The sequence below is a fragment of the Anabrus simplex genome, chromosome 5 (assembly GCF_040414725.1).
Source record: "Anabrus simplex isolate iqAnaSimp1 chromosome 5, ASM4041472v1, whole genome shotgun sequence".
NCBI lineage: Eukaryota > Metazoa > Arthropoda > Insecta > Orthoptera > Tettigoniidae > Anabrus > Anabrus simplex.
In genome coordinates, this window is record NC_090269.1 from 15,081,014 (window position 1) to 15,102,091 (window position 21,078).

General features: G+C 40.6%; 1 protein-coding gene across 1 annotated transcript in view; it reads left to right on the forward strand.

Annotated features, from left to right (window-relative positions):
• bma (SCY1-like protein bma) overlaps positions 1 to 21,078 on the forward strand; it is a 1,798,985-nt gene that overhangs the window by 1,367,791 nt on the left and 410,116 nt on the right. The window contains exon 8 of the mRNA XM_068227755.1: positions 15,572 to 15,717. Within this exon, the coding sequence (XP_068083856.1) occupies positions 15,572 to 15,717 (146 nt within the window). The remainder of the gene's footprint in view (positions 1 to 15,571; positions 15,718 to 21,078) is intronic.

Below are 21,078 nucleotides of genomic sequence, written 5' to 3' on the forward strand. Positions count from 1 at the left end.
TTAAAGATCAGAACAATGTTTTGTTATTACCTGCAGCTCAAATTAAAGTAAGAGGGATAGTTCCTGATAAGATTGTTAAATGTAAATCCCAGGCATTTTTAGAGTTTGAAATTAACAGTCAGATGTTCGAACACATATTTTTGGTAGTATCACGTCTTAACTTCAACTTAATACTTGGATCAGATTTTATGATCAAATACAAAGGAACCATTGACTATGATGCCAACCTCGTAAGATTACAGAATAATTCCGTAGAACTACAGCTGGTAGGACGAGATGACCTGGAAGTTCAAGAGAAGGGAGCCCGTTTTGAAGCAGCCGGTGGTGACATTATTAAGCCCGCTGTGAGCGAGGTTGCGCCAGCCGTAGCAGAAAGTAGAAAGGGTGACCAAAGTGAGGACGATGCAGAGTCCATATTCAATGAGAACTCCATTATAGGTCCGGATTATATAATGTCAATAGCCAGTGTGGTTGAAGACCCGGAAATTAAATTAAAATTGGAGGAGGCTAAAAATGACGTTCTACAGAAATTTGCATGTGTATTCGATGATAAGCCTGGAGAGATAGCTGACTATGAATATCATCTTGATGTAAATGACTTGTCTCCTTATCAGAAGAAACCATATCCCGTACCCGAGAAATATCGAGAATAAGTTCGTAACTTAATTCATAAAATGACAGATGATGGGATAATTTCGCCTTGCGTAACTAAGTACTTGAATCCATTGGCCATAGTACGTAAGCCTAACGGCAGTATTAGAATTTGCCTCGACGCAAGGGTCCTAAATGACCGACTGACCTTAGAATATGACCGTCCTCCACTACTTAAGGATATTATCAGAAGATTCCACGGCATGAATTTCTTTAGTTGCCTTGACGGAACTTCTTCATACTATCACATAAAATTGGATGCTGAAAGTAGGCTATTCACAGGCTTCTTATTTGAAAATAGGACCTATGTTTTTAACAAAATGCCCTTTGGAATTAAGAACTCGGGAGCTGTTTTGATCAGAGCCTTAGAAAAACACTTATCAGATGATGTAAAGGACATAACTACGATTTATGTTGACGACATTTTGATTGCCTCGAGAACTTTCGAAGAGCACGTGAGAGATGTCAATCTGGTCCTGCAGGAATTGGAGAAGAAGAATTTCAAGATAAATGCCCAGAAAAGTCAACTTTTCCAAACATCAGTATTATTCTTAGGACATGTAATTAGTGGTGATGGAATTCAACCCAACCCTGCCAAGATTAAGAGTATCATTGACTTTCCTAGACCTCAGCGCATTAGAAACGTGAGACAGTTCCTAGGACTTTGTCAGTTCTTTTCTCAACACTGTCCAGACTACACTGAGACGGTAGCTCCTCTTCAACAACTACTACTTAAGAATAATAAATGGAAGTGGACTGAAGAATGTGAGCGAGCTTTCCTTGCCACCAAGGACATGTTGAAAAACTCTGTTAAACTAGTTTATCCGGATTTTTCTCTTCCATTCTTCATAGAGTGTGATGCCAGCTCTGTAGGAATAGGCGCAGTGCTATATCAAGCGAGACCTGAAAATCCCGATTACAGACTTTTCATCTCGTTTCTAAGTAGAAAACTACGACCTCACGAAAAGTCTTATACTATAACTGAACTCGAAGCTTTGGCTGTTGTTTTTTCTCTCCAGTATTGGAAAAAAATCATCTACGGCTATCCCATTACGATTTACACAGACCATAAAGCTCTGACATTCATACTGTCATCCGACATGACAAATGAGAGAGTTTCCCGATGGGCTCTTTTTATTCAACAGTTTGACCTCACTGTAATACATAGGCCTGGTCGGAAGAATGCTCTAGCAGATGCCCTCAGCCGCAACCCTGCTGAAGTTATCGAAGTTCACGAAGTTAACATCATGACTGATGATGACGAAGAATGTCTTCGCAAACTTCGTTACCTTACCCAGATGCAACGAAGAGACGCCAATTGTAGGGAATTAATTCGATTTTTATCAGGTTCGATTCCCGCCGATGATGATGAATTCCCACGTCTCCAACGACTTTCTTCAAACTTCTGTTTAAGGGATGGAATTCTTATGAAATACATTGACTTAGCCAAGACGCAATGCAGGATTTATGCACCTGTTAAAATCAGGAAGGCTATCATATGGCATTGTCACTCAATTTCAGGCCATGCTGGTACGGATAAAGTTCTCAACCTTATTAAAGAGAGGTTTACATGGGAATATCTTAGGCGAGACATTAGGAGAATTTTACGGTCCTGTGATTTATGCCAGCGGATCAAACCGAATAATTATCTCCTCAAGGAATTTCCCAAACCGCTGATCCCGGAAAAGCCCGGAGAAATAATGGCAATCGATCTGTACGGCCCTTTGCCAAAGGCGACCAGGGGGAACAGACATGTCATTGTAGTTGTGGATGTCTTTTCCAAATATACTATGCTATTGCCTATCCAGAAAGCTAACGCCGGTAACATCTTAAGGAGGCTGAAAAGAAACATCATCCCTGAGATGGGAAAGCCTGAATACCTACTAATGGATCACGGAACGCAATTCACTTCCGTAGAATTCCAACAGGCTTTGGAAGAACTCAACATTCAACATATCATGAATTCTATTAGGCATCCGGAAGCTAACCCTGCTGAAAGAATAATGAGAGAACTCGCTAAATTCTGCCGAATTTATTGCAGTGAACATCACTGGAAGTGGATCGAGGTCTTGCCAGTAATGCAAAAAATTATGAACTCTATTGTGCATGAATCTACTAATGACATTCCTCTCAGCCTACATCACGGGTCAAAACCAGAGCGACCTTGGGACAGAATATTACCAGCCCTACCAAATGCTATTGTGCCGCAGCAAGTCAAGATCAACGACGCGCTGACCAGGTTAAGACATGCAGCCGCCATCAGAGAACGACGCCAACGTAATAGGAAGTTCAAAAGACCATTGAATCCTGGAGACCTTATTTTAATACGGAGACCAGCTACTTCCAACCCTGAGAGAAGGATTTACGCTAAGTTCTGTCCACTATTCGTAGGTCCTTACCGTATCCGCACTGTGTTGAGAAACGGGGCTTATGAAATTGTAAGATTGGACGGCACTTTCGAGGGTATTTATAACTCAGCCAATTTAAAACAATATGTACCACAGGAAGAGTAAAGCCTGGAAAAGAAAATCCTGCGTATTTTCTTTTCGTCCAACCAAGGGGAAGATGTACCAGGAAGGCCTAGGTCCTGGTCCATATTAATTAAAAGAACTGTTATTTCCAGCATTAAAGATCCGACCGACGTACGAACATCCATGTAAAGAATGTTCCAGTATGTGCCAGACCCTACGAGTACGCTAGGCGGAGTCAAGTGACGTCACCTGTCGCTCGAAGCTCACCTCCCCTAGAGATATTTCTCGAAAGAATTTTTCTTTTAACAGCTTTTTAACACCTTAACCAATTTCAACGGGACAAACGCTGAATTATAGCAAACATCATAAAAGTTAATCCCTGTAAATTTCAAATTAATTCATCAAACGGTTGTTGAGTTATAACAATTTAAAGTCTCAACGAAATTACGTAATTACGGTCACATGGCCGAGAGAGAGCTGCCACCCCTCCCTGCGCTGGCATCTATATATGTCAAGGCCAGATAGCCCGCAAACCAGTACAGTGCAGTACAGTACAGTACCGTACAAGGACAAACAGACAACTGTGTGAGTGAGATAGTGAAGAGACCGGCCCGCGTACAGTATGTTCGCGCAGTCACGTTAGAAGTACTTTCGTCGTATCTCCAGAACGCGAAATTCTATCGCCGATAAAGGACGTCGCACTGCAGTTAGTATGTCGCGTCGCGATTACAAAATAATCCTAAAAAGACATTTAAGACTGTAACACGAGTGAACTTATTGGAGTACAAATATTAACTATTTCATTACGTGTGGACTTAGGCAACGTCAAGTAACATTAAACTTCTACAGAGCCTAATACTTAAGAATCACCAGAACTTATTTTTTTTTCTCGAGTATTGCATTATATTTCTTTATTCACGTCACATCAATATTTTGAATAAAAAGTAAGAACTTTTCTGAGTTAATATAACAGGATTAGCAGAAAATCTAACTTAATGACTGTGTTCACAGACTGTGCTTACCGACTTGCTTTCTTTTTCTCTTTCTTCAAGTGTGAACTGTGTGATTAAGAACGTTTCAATAACGACTGTAAATAGTATTTAGTACAGAAAGGACTGTGATTCTTCATACGCCATAAATAGTGTTCAACAGTGTAAGTGATAACCAGTCGCACTAAATGAATTTTCGTGTGCGAAACTCAACAGTTCCAGCTGTCATCACCTCATCGGGAACGTCAACATCGCCGATCCTGATTCTACATGGAACATTCCAGATGTTCATCTTTCGACATTTGGTAACAACAGTTCTTGTCATAAGTGAGTAACAAACTGACTCAACTTTTTAATTTATTTTGAACAGTGAAACTTCAGTGTCGCGTGTGAACAATTTCCATAGTTTCTCAAAAGTGATAAATTTAATTTCAATTTCATTTCTCGTAGAAAGACTGTAGGATTTCAAGTGTGTTGTATAACGAGATTGACGAACTGAGAACTGAAAACTTTTAATAATTTCTCATATCCATTTACCATTATAAAAGTGTGCTTAGGTTTAAAAAGACTTTAGGTGGAAATTCACACATATGAAAGACTTTGAAACCAATGATATTTATGCCATTGTTTTTTCAAGAAGATTATTTTCAACATTTAATTTCAATATAAATTTTGAGTCAACAATCATACCGCAGGGTGAGAAATTAATAAATTGTTTTAAAAAAATTATTTACCATCTATTATTCGCTCTGCGAGACTATCCTTCTCTGTATCGGCTCCAAAACCCAGTTCCACTCCCTGAGGTCCTACTCATGCCCTTTGCCCACAACTTTTCCTGGTACAATAGTATTGAATAAAAATCTTTAAAAAAAATCTATTATTACCGCAATCAAGTTGGTATACTGTCTATCTTTACCTCTCTGTCAAAATTCGCTGAGAGAGCATAAAAAACTTACCATTTTGTGGCCCTTGTTTTTAAGTTTTGATGTATATACCCCTCCTCCCCCCGGCCGCTATATCCCACAAACCCATATAATGTTTACTGTCTGTATATTCTTTTGGCCCACGCACTTTTAATTCCCAACTGCCGCCACCGTTCAGTAACACAAGAAACCTACATTGTTTCCAGTTTCCTTCACTGATTTTCTCTGAATTAGCGCAGCCTCACAGATATTGCCCCTTCAATATAGAAAACATTTCTTGTCTCTCCTGACTGAATGGTTGACTATATTTGCTTTCCTGTCGGCACTGATGTGTCACCTGGTACAATTTTAGCAAGACCTGTCTCCGATACACACGTCCCGATTAGTTCAGGAATGGTTCGCAAGGCAAGGTCAGGTCGAGCTTATCGACTGGCCTCCTTATGGGGTGGAGATAAATCTCATCGAGTACGTGTGGACCGAAGCGAAGAGAATAATGGAGGAGACTTGGTCCGGTCCTACGCCAAAAGGAACGACGCTCTCTGAGCTGTTATCAGCGGAGTCTGGGCCGAAGTACCAGGTGACAACAATACGTATTCTTCTGTCCTATTCGAAAAATAAAAATAATAATGGAATTGGACTTACGTTCCACTAACTACTTTTACGATTTTAGGAGACGCCGAGGAGCCGAAATTTAGTCCCGCAGGAGTTATTTAACATGCGCAGTAAGTCTACCGACACGAGGCTGACGTATTTGAGCACATTCAAATACCACAGAACTGAGCCAGGATCGAAGCTGTCAAGTTGAGGTCAGAAGGCCAGCGCCTCAATCGTCTGAGCCACTCGGCCCGGCGCCCTTATCGATTCAATGGCCACACGTCTGGAAGAGGTCTTGCACAATAGTGGCGCGTCTTTCTCTTACCACCCAATGACCCTTTTCAGAGCCGCACATAAGACCTCTCACTGTCAAAAATAGCATGATAAAACAAAGGAAGGTACGTGACCCACCATGTAAGAGAGAAATAGAAATAAACATAAAAATAGTTTACCCTTTCGAGGCTCGGACTCTTGACACGAGAGACACGCATCAGTACTCACTATTTAGCACGCGCGGCTAACACTTGGGTGCCCGAGGCTGCACGTTCGGAGGCTATTCATAACACTACAACACTGCCGTCGGACAAAATATAGTTCATGCATTACGACAGTATGACTAATGCAGCCAATGGATGGATATACCGGTATTATGTCTCAGGCCGAGAGACATGGCTATATAAGCACAACAAAATAGAACACACTCACCAAGACTATATTGCATGCCCCATCCTGTACGTGTTGCAGGCAACCTTAACTTCCAATGGGTGTTCACTGTCTGTGTCGGCAAGTGTGCATGTCCCTCCTTCATTCATAGTAGAGTATGGGAGACAACGGGTGGGACGAGGGGAAAGACGGGAAGTAAGTGAGTTGTCGAACTCCGGAAGCACTGGACTGAGATAGAGATCAAGGTGGAAGTGACAGATAACTAGAGAAATAAATATACACTAACCAATATGTCCAATGACCGAGAAAGGTACAAGAATAGGATAGAGAAGTACCAACGGGGGAGACAAGTGGATAATGAAAATATCAGCGGATGAATGGGAGAGAAGGAGATAGAGGATGAAGAGGTTCTGGGAGAGGATGAAGAAAACCCAAACCATAATAAAGCTCCCCGTGCTCTTAGAAAGGTCGTAACGAAAGAAGAAGAACAAGGAAAAGAAGTAAGGAACCGAATAAGAGCTAATTTTTAGATGAGTGACAACGCAACTTGCTCCAAAGGGACATTCGATAAGCCTTTGACAAGCTAGATGATTTTGTGAGAGGCTGTATCGTTGGACTTCGAGAGGCAGACTGGAGGTTTTGGTGCATTGCTCAGCACATGAACAGTTCTGACTCACTAGGCACCAGTGTTAGACGCAGTAAGAACGTGAGGTGCTTCCCGAAATTATCTGTCACAAACACAGACAGACACCAGGGATGTTATTTTATAATACTCTTATATACAGGTACACGCATGCACAGAAATAATGTCCCGACATAAACAATAAACACTGCCCCACTTCAGTATGGAGGGGAGGGACTGAAGGGGTAGTTCTTAAGGCCGCTTCAGTACCGAAAAGGAGGCAAAGGGAGTGAAGATGTAGTATCGAATGTGGCGGATGTAATGCATTATATACACTGTACCCATTTCAATCACAACAGTCTTGTAGCGGGCAATCTACCTGCAGCAATGGGTTAAGCGAGGAGGTGAGGGAAGCCTTGCTTTGTTTATATCGGTGTAACGTGCTCCTGCCATGATCTTCGTATCTACGTTTCTACATGCTCCTGCCATAATCTTCCTATCTACGTTTCTACGTGTTCATGCGATAATCTACGTTTCTACGTGCTCCCGTCATAATCTTCGTATCTACGTTTCTACAGCGTCATCTACTTTCTACGTTAATGTGCTAACCTGCTTCTGCCACCTATGCCTCTACGTATTAATTATTTGATGCTATTTACTGAACATTATATGCTCACCTACCTCCCGCCTCTCCGTCCGCTCCTGTAAATTGTTGTAGGCTATACTGACTGTTTCCCTGCGATCTATCTTGGACTACCTACGTCATATGTTACGTCATCAAAACTTCTCGGACCTACTAGTCTCCGCCTGCCCTCGCATATATAACGGACAGCCTCGCTCGTCTGATCATCCTGGCATCGACTTTCGTACAAGGTGTGTGAGTGGAGGGGCTATTGACCTCGTGCGGCTTACCCGTGCAATACAAGATCTTTTCCGTCCAACTGGAACTCTAATATCATCTACATGCGATCTGGGTTAGCTAAAAATCTGCATACAATTCTCTGGAACTCTAAATTTGCCCTTCAGGCATGTTGCTCATAATCTCAAGATTTTGAGGCCTTGATTTGTGTCTTAACAGTTTTTTCATTATTGGAATTTCTTATTTACTTTCTGAAGCTTACTTATATTTTCATGACTTGTGTTTCAAAAAATTTTAATGTGGACTGAGAGTGACCATCGCGGATATAAATGTTCAAAGCATTTAATAATGACAGCAATGGGTAGAAGAGCTTTTATTAAGTTACGCAGTCGGATTCGAACTTTTACTCTCCTCTCTTATCCTCAGCTATCACTTTTATCCTTTACCCACCACCTTTCACTTTGATGTTTATAGCTCAATTGTTAGGCTTTTATAAAACACCCTGGAGGTGATGTATTTTATATGTGGCCAATTAAGATACTGTTATTGTAATGTCGTTCTTGAAAACTTCCCGTGTGTTTCCAATAAAGAATATAATACACGCGATAATGTATGCACAATTTTGAAAAGTGTTATCTTGGATAGTTGATCTTTCACCGTCCTTTTTGTTGTGTTTCCACCTTCAAGGTGAATATTATAACTCTTGTTCTCTTAAAGAAAAAGGAAAAGTAGGAAAAGAAATGGACTTCGTCTATGTTTATCTCTGATATATCAGATCTTTTATATGTGTGTATACTGCGCAAAGTCATTTATACTTATCTAATATAGTTGTTAACGCTCGTTATCAAATCGTGGTCACTTTTCTTTATTGTGTACCTACCACGGACCTGTTCCTCTCTCTCTCCCAGTGTAGCTTCCTGTCACTCTGCTCGTTTCAAATTTTTTGCTTCCATAAGATGGTAATGTGCTTACCTTTGTTAGAGGGATCGGCGGCGTATCATTACTATTGCTTTAGAAACATCCAGTTAACAATCAAGAGTGATCATTATATACCATGTATGAAACTGAAAGTAACTAATCACCACATCGGGACACCATTTCTGTGCATGCGTCTACTACGAATGGTCGGTGAGAGCTGCCAGAGGTATAATCCTACAAAAGACTGTGTCGATCCCGAGCAAAGAACATCATATTTGAATTGCTTTACGAGACACTGCCGTAATATTCGGTTCTATTTTGTTTCCAATTCTCCTGTTATAAAAACAGAAAAGCGTATGGTATCACACCTGCAGCCAGTATCTTGTGGATGTCAGACAATAGATTTTTATAAAGAGAATAGAGCGGGAATAGAGCGGGAATAGAGCGTGGTAGCTGAGTAATATTTTCTTTGGATTCTCACTAAAGCGGTCGCTACTGGAATCTACTGCAATATAAATGGGATTTTTAAAAGTGTACATTACATACCCTTCGTCGTCCTTACCTTTCTTTCATTCTCAGAGGGATGGAAAATTAATATTTTTCCCTCAATTGCTATAGATAGAAGGTGACACAGGAGTGGGAATATAGTTCTGCAGGAGCTAATTAACATGCCAGAAGCCAACTGCGCGGAGTTGTCGTATTTATCGCATTCTAATGCCAACGACCTCAGGTGTGATCAAGCGCGTTATCTCGTGAGAAGTAATTACCATTCGGATAATGCAAGATTTCATATTCTCCTTGATTTTCTGATTAAAATTACAACTACTACAACATAGACCAAGATCTGTAAACATATACGCCAACGAGAATGTTCAACAGATAGAGAATGCCCACACTGCTGTCTATACGGGACATTAATGAAGCACAGGGCCGTCATTTGAAAGTAAGAAAGCATGCGGGCTACTGTGTTAAAGATATTCCGAATACACTGAGTGAATGGGCTTCGCGGTACAGGTCATGTAAGGTTCTATGCAGGTGTTAGTGGATTCTATCCACATTGCATGTAGCCTTCGAGATGATCTTCTGTTGTCTCCTCTTTTCTCACCAGGCAAACGCCGGAGCTATACTGGCCTAACGATTAGAGTGAAAGGTATTGAGTAGCAAATCATTATGGCAGAATGTAAGACTAAAAGGACGTTATCCCAATTCTGAGAAATTACCCCTCCCCCCCACCAAGAAAGTCAATTAAAGAAGAAATGCTTCCAAACGGAGAAGTAAGAGGTATGGTGTGGTGACTAATGGGACTATATAACAATAAGAGCCAGAGAGAAAAACATGACGAGAGCCGTTGTTTTCTTTGTGGTGAAATAATGGAAGAGACACATCTCTTGAGAGTTTTGTAGGAAGAGACGGAGGAAATTAGAGTAAAATATCTAGGAAGAGAATATAAAGAAAAACTAGAAATAGAGAAAGAATTCTACCCAATCGTTAAATTATTAAATAAGGAATGGATTGCACCGAGAAGAACTGCAATTCTTTTTGTATTCTAAAAAGTATGTGGCAGAAAGACATTCGAAGAAATAAAGCAAGCATTAATGAAAATAATGAAAGATAAGAGACATGTTTAAAGGAAAAAATATAACACTGTATTACATCTAAGTCAGAAAGAAGAATGGGAATGGAGGGCAACATGGGAAATTAATATAATTACTAATAAGTTTAAATAAGGTATATGTTTGTCCTAAACTCTGTTAACGTCTAGGACAAAATAAGTGATAAACTTTAAAGAAAAACTGCAGTTCATGATGATAATGATGACGCTTGTCGTTTTAAGGGACCTAACATCTAGGTCATCGGCCGAATTGCAGTTCAGAAATTGCATTGAAATAGTTAATAAGTATCATTGTAATGTTTGATGTAGTAACAGATAAATAGTAATAAGGAAAAGAATGCATGCAAAACGTATTTTCTATTGCGATAAATGATTGCTCACTCCCCAATTTTAGGTGATCCGAAACTGGGGATGGGCGTATTCAATTTATTCTTTTCTATTCTAACTATACTAGGCTACCTTTTCGCATCCCAACGTAACTAAAAGACTGTCTGTATAAGTGCAACGGTACATCGGTAGAAATATAGAATGTCCCGAATGAGTGTTCTTAAAGTGGAAAGTAAACACCTATAGTTTGTTAAAGACACAACGTAAGAAACTTAGTGACTGGAATAGTGATGGGCAAACGATACACGTGTTCGAGCGGGATCGAGCCGACCCGATACGCGCCGCGGTTCGAGCAGTCACGTGACCGAAGGCGGTGTCTGACTCGGACTACAGCACGAACATGCAGATAAGCAAACAGCATATGAAGCGAAGCACTACTCATGCAGGAGCGGGCTGTCATTCAGTCATTGACGTATATCTCGTGGGGAACAAAGACTGTTCATAAAATCAAATGGCTTAGATTATGATAATATGCTATGAAAAGGACAAGCCATGTATCCGTAATGTGCCTCGCGTTTTAACGGAAGTATTTCCGCCCAAGGCAATACTTGTGTCTGTTGTAACAACCGTACGTTTGACGCAATATTATGAATACGGCAATATTCAGGTAATATTATTATTATTACGTTATCATGCCAGCTGTGTAGCGAGCAGGCGAGGTGATCTTTGTGTGCTCAGTGTTGGAGGGTGTGAATCCCTTGCTTGGGAAATAATTAAACTTTTTGCCCGTATAGAAGAATTTGAGTAAGAAAAGATTAATATCCCATCAATCGTGTACACAAATAAATATATAAATATTAACTATGTTAACTAATGTTAACTATCTGATTACGTGAAATATAACCAAATCAAAAGTATCCTTTCCGTCACTCGGGATTTCAAATTACCAAATTTCAGGTCAGTCGGTCCAGTAGTTTTCGAACCTATCCGGAACAAACGAAATAGACACCATATTATTTTTAGTAATAGTTTAGGTGATCCGTATGAACTGATGACAAATGTGTCAACATCCGAAGAAAAAATACCATAAATTTGTAGTCTTGGAACCATTCAAATATGTAACTATTTCGACACTTACAATGTTAAGACAATATACTTTGATTTCCTTTTTCTGTATTTATACGGCCCAGGCAACACATTTTAGTAGAAAATACTTTTATTCTGATAGACGCATTTGTAACTAATCATCGCACAAACACAAATTCTGGCTGTCTCCAATATACAGATACGGGTTGAAATGTTATTATGTACAAAATACACGGAAGCAACAGTAGACAGAGGACGAACCGATACTGTCAAGTATAATACTCTTATGCATTCTTTTCAAGTTCTCTGGGTGTTGGTAAGAGTAAGCCGGTAGCTTGCACGCGCACAAACGCTCGAGCAATGCTCGAACTTGTTCGAACTCTGACGTCATCTGTTCGAGCAGCTCAAGCACTGGAATCGTTGCAACCGGCTGCATAGCGCAGGCGAAGAAGTCCTCAAGGTTGATGGATTGAATCCAATTTCAGTCCGTTTCCAGATAGGAGTAGTTAAATGCGAAAGCTTTATATTGCCAGATTTACTGCCAAGGTTTATTTAGAGAGAGACCACGCGGTTAGAGGCGAGCAGATGTGAGCTTGCATCCGGGAGATAGTGGGTTCGAAACCCACTGTCGGCAGGTCTGGATATGGTTTTCTGTGGTTTCTCACTTTTACAGACTCGTTCAAAAATATCCCCACACTTCCTTGGAGACGTATCTCTTTTCTTCAACATGATCTAGAACTACAAAATACCTCCGTATTTTAATTCGTGTTTTAATTGAGAAAATCTCTTACTAATCGAAACGATCACAGTCATCCTAAAAGTTACAAAACTTGTTTTTTTTTTCATACAACTCTGCTTACTGGAAAACAATTAAAAAGCCATATACGGACATATTTAGGGATATACGGTGATATAATGGACGTACGCAAAATCTAGTGACGAAACACCCGTCACTTTGAATCTTTCTGTTAATTTTCGAAGCTAGAAAGGCACTCCGTCATTCTGAAGATGTTCCTGGTATAAACTAATTAAAAATAAAAGTTAGTATCAAAAATTCTAAACCACCTGTAGTACGTAGCACAAAGTAGAGGTATAAGTCTATAAGAACATTTGATAATTAATGGAATAATGACGCTGTATCCATATCAGAGATATATCAGACTGTACACCAGGCAAATGTTGAGGTTGTACCTCACTGCCGATTCCTTCCCAATCCTAGGCCTTTCCTATCCCATTTCTTTCCATAAAACCTATCTGTGTCGGTACGACGTAAATAAAATTGTAAAAAAAGATATGTTTAATTAGAAGTCATAACTAAAAATTGTTGCCTAGCCTGAGTTGTGAATGTACCCGTTCTTCGTACAGAGTTCCTTTGTTAATACTTTTTTTTTCGCACCTAGGATAAATATTCCATGGTTTCCTAGAGTGCCTAGAGCAAAAGCGGGCACAATTCGGCTCAATGAACAGCGCTTGAACTGAGGCAGGTAAAGGAGCGCAGTACAGCCTAGCTGCTGCTTGCACGGCTCTTAGTTACATACAACTAGTGAAGGGCGACGTACCTAAACAGATTGTGCGTAATCTTTCCTTCTATTCAGTGCATTAGATGATGGTGAGGTTTTCGTGGCTCATTGTATTAAAATAAAGAAATAAGCATGCTAACTGGATTAAGGACACCTATATATTTTTAACAAATTACATTGGCCTGCGTCAGGGCAATATAATTCCAGTTTTCAAAACAGACCGGAAGATCAAATCCCTGTTTCGACTAGTCAAAGAAAAACCACCTCTTGAAACACCGGGCGTCTATGAAGTTCCATGTGGTTGTGGTTGCTCATATATTGGCACGACAAAGAGGCTTGTTAGCACCAGAGGGAAAGAACACATCAGGTTGGTAAAGAATGTCACTCTTTCATCCTCCTCGGAAAATGCCCGCTTTTGCTACTTCTACAGCAAAGACCAAGAAATCCTCGTTGACCAGGCGAAGGTCATCGCGTATGTAAAGGACTTCTTTGCTTGACTTGTAAGGAAAGCCAAAGAGGTAGAGCTGCGCACAAATAACATTAACAGGGAGGATGGCTTCAAGTTATCAAATACACGGAGGCCTGCACTCCAGAAATACTGTACATGCATAACACCACCATGTCACAGCGCGACGCACTCAAGAAACTGTCGAAAGAGGGCGGTGAATCAGTAACTTCCCTCCCAACCACCTCAGCACAGCGCGTCCAGTTGGTAGGGGCCGTTGGTAGAATGATCGTGACTTCTACGTTCCTTCGAGGAATTTCTTTGCTCACTGTCGAAGGCAGACCTTTGCATGCCCTGATAAAGGCCAATGTGATTTGGTGGAAAGCTTGTTCAATATATGTAAGTGGCATTAATCCAGTTGGCATATTTATTTCTCTATGATTAATTATATTCATTTTTTAGGTTATGCGTAGGAAAGAAAATTAATTATTTTGGCGTATGATAACGAAATACTCCTTCGACTACCACGTATACTGATAGAAATACTACAGGCCAATAATAAAGCTTGTTTAGGAATACAGCATAAACAATGAACGACAAACGAACTCTATGACTGTATTACGTAACCATGATATACTCAGCCAGGTACATTGCTGTGGCTTTGCTTGAATCTTGACTCCGCATATCGCCATCTAGTCTTTACAGCACAAACTATTAGAAGTCATCTGCTGTCAAATTTACTTATTAATATTATGGATTGCTTTTCTATAAGGTGCCACTTCACCAGGAAAGTTCCGAACAAATTCAATAGGTACCCGACTAGTTGATTCGTATTTAAAACATGTTTTATTCACGAAGACACCCTGCAATAATGAAAGCATCTTTGAAAATGAACAATCCAACCTTTGAGTGAGCACTCCTCGATTGAGCACTCGTCATCGCAAGCTACAGACCGGCTTTCAAGTACAGACTCGGTGCTATCGCGCGTAGCTGCGGAGAAGGAAAACGCTGTGTGGTCGGTCAAGAGTTAAAAATAAAGCCCTGTAGTGTCTCATGTGACTAGCTCGCCACGTGAGATCACTGCCCTCTCGAGGTAGGCATTGCCCTTCATGGAACACGACAGGCTTATTCATTCATTCATCCATTATTGTTAGGATTCATTTTGTAGTAAAATGATTTCATCGTATGGAAGATCGAGTAACTACATATCAAGAAGATCTGTCCATTCACTCATAACTACCAGGTAACCCCCTGCCATGAAACCTATATAGAGAGAGAAAGAGAGAGTCTGTGTGCTTATGTGTGTGAAAGGTGTGGCAATTAAATCCAATGGTCTGACTGTACCGGCAAGAAGGTTGGTCTATGCACTAAATGTTATATACAACATGAACCAGATTTATGAGCGTAAGAGGTTTGTTCATACTGATAAATAATTTGAAGTTAGCCAATCTGATGAATTCAAATGGGCTTTGCGAGGCGGTGTTGCATAGTCTGCACGTTGCTTAAGACAAAGTTGAGAGCACCAATCGAAGAAAATACTTCACCAGAGGAGGGATTTGAATACGGACCTCCGAGGTGGCAGGATCGCGCCATAGCAAGTATGTACGGTGCCACGAGCTGAAGCTGAAACCCACGGTGTGTTAGTGTTTGCTGCTGATGTCTTGGCATGGCGCAGGCTGAGCAACATCGCCCAGAAAAGCCCATTTGAAGCAATCTGATTCGCTAACTTCAGCAGCTGATAAAATGACAACACCGCGAGATATCGATTTTTTTTTTCCAAATGATTTATCAGTATGACCAAGCCTCATATACCAGGTTCACGTTGTTTCCGACCACACTGTATATCAGTTCTTGCAAAGCAAGTATCTTACAGATACTCCTTCTCTTCCAGAAACTGTGGTTTCAACACGTATGGCCATGCCTGCAGCAAGAAATGAAGACCCAGGAGGTGTTGGCCGCGGTGCTCCAGCCCATTATCTACTTAGTGCAGGAGTGTACCATCGAGGAATACGAGTCCATCATATTGCCTTCCTTTCGGTGAGTGTGCTATGTTTCCATATTTCTTCCAGATAATCAACAATTACAGAATAATAGCTTTGTTCCATTAAACATCAGTTGTTACAGAATTCTGAATAATATTAACGAACGGAACCTACATTTTCCGAAACACTCACTCGCAGTAAGGTAGGGGGCCCGTATTTCGTCCGCTTAGCAGATCTGGACTTGTAAAAGTTCAGGAATATTATGGACAAGACTAGAAATTGATACATATGTATATATTACTGAATAGATTCTCCACTTACGGGCAAGTTACAATAAAACTGTTATAACGTAAGGTAGAATATTTGACATAGACATAAACACTACAAAACTTAAACCACCAAAAAGGGTTCGTAATTTCGTCCCCCACCAAATTTATGAACGTTTCATTTCAGTATATGTTTCCATTCTAAGCGTACCAAACTTCTTCTTCTTCTTCTTCTTCTTCTTCTTCTTCTTCTTATGTATCTGTTTACCCTCCAGGGTCGGTTTTTTCACGGATTCAGCGAGTGATCCCACTTCTACCGCCTCAAGGGCAGTGTCCTGGAGCTTAAGATTCTGGGTCGGGGGATACAACTGGGGAGGATGACCAGTACCTCGCCCAGGCGGCCCCACATGCCATGCTGAACAGGGTCCTTGAGGGGGGATGGGAAGATTGGAAGGGGTAGACAAGGAAGAGGGAAGGAAGCGGCCGCTACCATCCCGGCATTTGCCTGAAGGAGAAGTGGGAAACCACGGAAAACCACTTCCAGGATGACTGAGGTGGGAATCGAACTCACCCCTACTCAGTTGACCTTCCGAGGCTGAGTGGACCCCGTTCCAGCCCTCGTATCACTTTTCAAATTTCGTGGGAGAGCCGGGAATCGAACTCGGGCCTCCGAGGGTGGCAGCTAATCACACTACCCACTACACCACAGAGGCCCGTATCAAACCATTTCTTACAATTAATTACTTGAAGGCCATTTATGAAAAATGTTTCCTTAGTATTATTTTTAACATAGTCTTTCAGCGTTGCTCGTGGGATTTCAAACGCTTCACTTACACGTTAGTAACCCATTACATTGTCCCTCACTGTCTTAATAGGCTTTTTCATAGCCTCCTTATCAGACTATTTGCGCTTTCTAATCTGAAAATAATAGTAAACTTCATAAGTAACAAACAAAAGGAAGGTGGACGAAATTACGAACATTCCCTGATTTATTACAACTCATAGGGGCTGCCTGGCCGAGGCGGTAAACGCGTGCTCAGTTCACCCGAAAGAACGTTGGTTCGATTCCCTTGAAGAAGTCGAAAATATAAGAAACGAGATTTCCCATTCCGGTATGCACATGGCCCTGAGGTTCACTCACCCAACACTAAAAATGAGTACCAGGTTAATTGCTGGAGGCAAAGGCGAGCGGGCGTAGAGCTAACCACGCTACACCATCAAGTTCTGAGGTTATGGATACTGGAAGCCTCTACCTTCCATTCCTCTAACATGGCCCCTATGAGTTACTGTAGCGGCCATTGTAATAAATCAGGAAATGTTCGTAATTTCGTCCACCTTCATGCTTTTACAGTAACTCACGCCAACCACCTGACTGTAGCGATTACACGCCTGGAACTACACCACGCGAATGAAATGCAGTCCAGTATTTCATACACATATCAGCGCTCACTCTAGGAACAACAGGCTCTTAATTTGAATGCTGCACTAACGCAGCTCAGCATGAAAAAATGAATCCTCCTCTTACACGGAAACTAAACGTGGTGCACGCAACCAAATCTCACAACCAGACAACGGGATGAGGGTACGTATGTGCGCGTGACCAAACATAAGGTACCAACCGCGTAAACCGAAAACCCCTAGGGCGATGAAATTAGGTGCGGGGAAGGAATTTGGCCCCCCTACCTTACTTCAAATCAGTATCCTTAGTCTATTACAAATGCTTAAATGTTGGTGTTTAAACGATATGCACATTGAGAAAGAATGCCTTGAAACATTGTTGAGTTATAATCATTATAACATCTCAAAGCCATTATGTTAAAATCAGTATTGTTGGTTGTATTATTATTATTAAAATCAAACAGTCGTATCAGCAAAGTATTCAGTTCTAAGCAGGGTTTTAGGGCAGTCGAAGGTCGAAGCCCTGAATTCTAACCACACAGGAACGCATAAAAAATGAACATAAATAACGGGTATATTAATAGACAGCTAACTGAAAGAAATCAAAGCAGTAAAACAAATTGGTAAAGCGAATGATTACAGCCCAGAAATAGTAGATATAATTAAGCACAAAAAAGGAAAGGAAGTAGAGAAAAAAATGAAAAAAGGAAAAATTTACTTTGTAATCAATATGTAACATTTACACACCTCGGAGGTGATTTTCTTAAATAACAAATATCTTCAAGTCCACTCCTGTGATGTCAGGATTAGTGTGATTATCTTCCACTCTCGGAAGCCCTGGTTCGATTCCCGGCTCTGCCACGAAATTTGAAAATTGGTACGAGGGCTGGAACGGGGTCCACTCCGCCTTAGGATCTCAACTTTGTAGAGGGGGATTCGATTCCCACCTCAGCCATACTCAAAGTGGTTTCCCATTTTTCTCCAGGCCACCTGGGCGAGGTACTGGTACCAGTTGTATCCTCGACCCAAAGTCTCACGTTCCAGGACACTGTTCTTGAGGTGGTAGAGTTGAGATCCTTGGCTGAGTCCGAGAAAACAACCAACATGGACGGTAAGGAAGAAAAGATTTTCAAGAAATTTAAGTTAAAAACAGCTTCTAGAAGTGAAAACAAAACATCTGAACAAATCTATAATTCAAATACTGTCAACAAAAAATTATGTTTATACCAATTCTGGAGTACATAGGCTCACTTGTAATGACTGTAAATGATTAATATAGGAAGGACTGCATGGACACTAACTCAGCGATACGAAGAACATTTAAGGCAGTTAAAATACAACCTGTTTATAATACCTATTGTTTCAAGGCACCGAGAAAGATATTTGGTACGGAGATATCCGTGGTAGTTAGAGGTGAAAGAAGGTGCGGGCTGGAATAGGTCTCAACTACAAAATTAAAGTTAATTTAAAACTTTAACAAAGGTTATATTTTCTTTTCAAACTCAACAATTAACAGAGTATAACAGGTACCAAGTAGCAGATCAACAAATTAACAAATTACAGTTCGTTACAAGATTTGGGCTTCGAGCCCCAAGTTTAATTCCTGAGCTCTCAGCTCACAACCACAATTGCTGAAGGGCAGAAAACCCCTAAGTACGAGAAGCACTTGCTCCTAATTGCAGTGTTAAGAAAAAGAGCAGACCCGCTCTCAATTTTACAATCCTATCAAAGGCTACAACAAACTTTATTTATATCTGCCCTTAAGGCACACAAGGAAACAGGGGTAACTAGTACCGAATCTACTGGGCCTTCGCAGGAAGGAAAACAAACGGGTTGAGTAAATGGCCCAAAATACAAAACGAATGGAGGCGATAACTTGCACTCCTACACCAAGTTTTTGTCAAAAACCTACGTGGCGCTAGGCCGATCATACAGGGGCTAATCCCAAGCTAGGGAGGTGACACGTATGAGAAAACTTTACTACATTAAAGAAGAACGGTTATGAAAACGCAGTCACCTCCTATTCAAAAATGAAGGGGAGTTCGAGAGGGTGAAGCACTCTCTATCCCCGCTTTACAGTAATTTATAGATTTTACATAGACAGCAAAGAATTTACATTTTTAAAAGGTAGGTTACATACTAAAGGTTTCGAACCCTCCCCGAGAGTTAAACTGCTGAGCTAGCAAGGAATGAAGATGTTAACAGGCCATTACCTTGTAGATGAACTGCTACTTGAAGAAAGAGGCGCTTCCCGCCCCCTGCTACATATTCACACACTAAGAGAGATGTTACTGAAGTGGCACCGAGACAAGAAATCAGCAGTTTTTATACCCTCGTGGAACATTCGAGACCTTTCAGGAATGAGTAGACACACTCTTTCGATTTTATTGGATAACAGCAAAAACTAATACACAAGACGAGGAAGAAACGCCTTATTGGTGGAAAATTAATTACGTAAATTCCTGATTGGTTACATTCAAAACGGGCGGAAAGAAAGGATTTATATTGCCAACCCACAAACCACAGAACAACCCGGTACAATATTAAATTAATGTTTAGGGGTAATTTTTAGAGGTATAGATAAATACAGTGTAGAGTTAAATACTCGTGAAAATATTGAAATATTTATGGAACAGAAAAAATCTTTTAAATGAAAGCGCAGTTGCGATCAACAGTATTCTGTAAGAAGGAAGTCAGCTCACAGACAAAACTATCGTTACATCGGTCTGTTTTTTGACCAACTTTGCTTTACGGGAGCGAAAGCTGGGTGGACTCAGGATATCTTATTCACAAGTTAGAAGTAACAGACATGAAAGTAGCAAGAATGATTTCTGGTACAAACAGGTGGGAACAATGGCAAGAGGGTACTCGGAATGAGGAGATAAAGGCTAATTTAGGAATGAACCCGATGGATGAAGCTGTACGCATAAATCGGCTTCGGTGGTGGGGTCAGGTGAGGCGAATGGATGAGGATAGGTTACCTAGGAGAATAATGAACTCTCTTATGGAAGGTAAGAGAAGTAGAGGTAGACCAAGACGACGACGATTAGACTCAATTTCTAACAATTTAAAGATAAGAGGAATGGAACTAAATGAGGCCACAACACTAGTTGCAATTCGAGGATTGTGGCGACGTTTAGTAAATTCACAGAGGCTTGCAGACTGAACGCTGAAAGGCATAACAGTCTATAATGATAATATATGTATGTATGTATGTTTGTATGTATGTGTGTAATGTATGTTTATCGTTTTTGCAGATTATTATTTCGAGGTAGTTGGTTTGTTGAGAAGAAGGCCTTACTGTTCAGAGACGTCTCAGTTAATGAACTTAAAATCTTTCAGTCTATCGAACACTAATAATAACACCCATAACACTGTAACATATCTGTAAAACACTATTAAATGACAGTGTTTCGTTCAGATCACATTGTTTTAATTGATGAACAATTTTAGAAATGTAAAAATGTATGTTTTAATTCTGTTTATACCCTATAATAACAAAAAAGTTATAACTTATGTTATAGAACTGCTCCAGCTGTGCTCCCTTTCTCCGTGCTAGTTCAACAAAGAGTTCAAGGTGGTATAATGGTCTGTCATTCATGTGAGGCTAGCTGTCTCGTTTTTCAGTAACTGTCCATTACTCCGTGCTGCAGTGTTGTCAACGGTTAATTTGAATTGAAGGCGATAGGACGTACTACCGGAGAGAAGTTCTACGAAGGTTTACATGCCCTCTTAAGTTCAATTTCAGTATA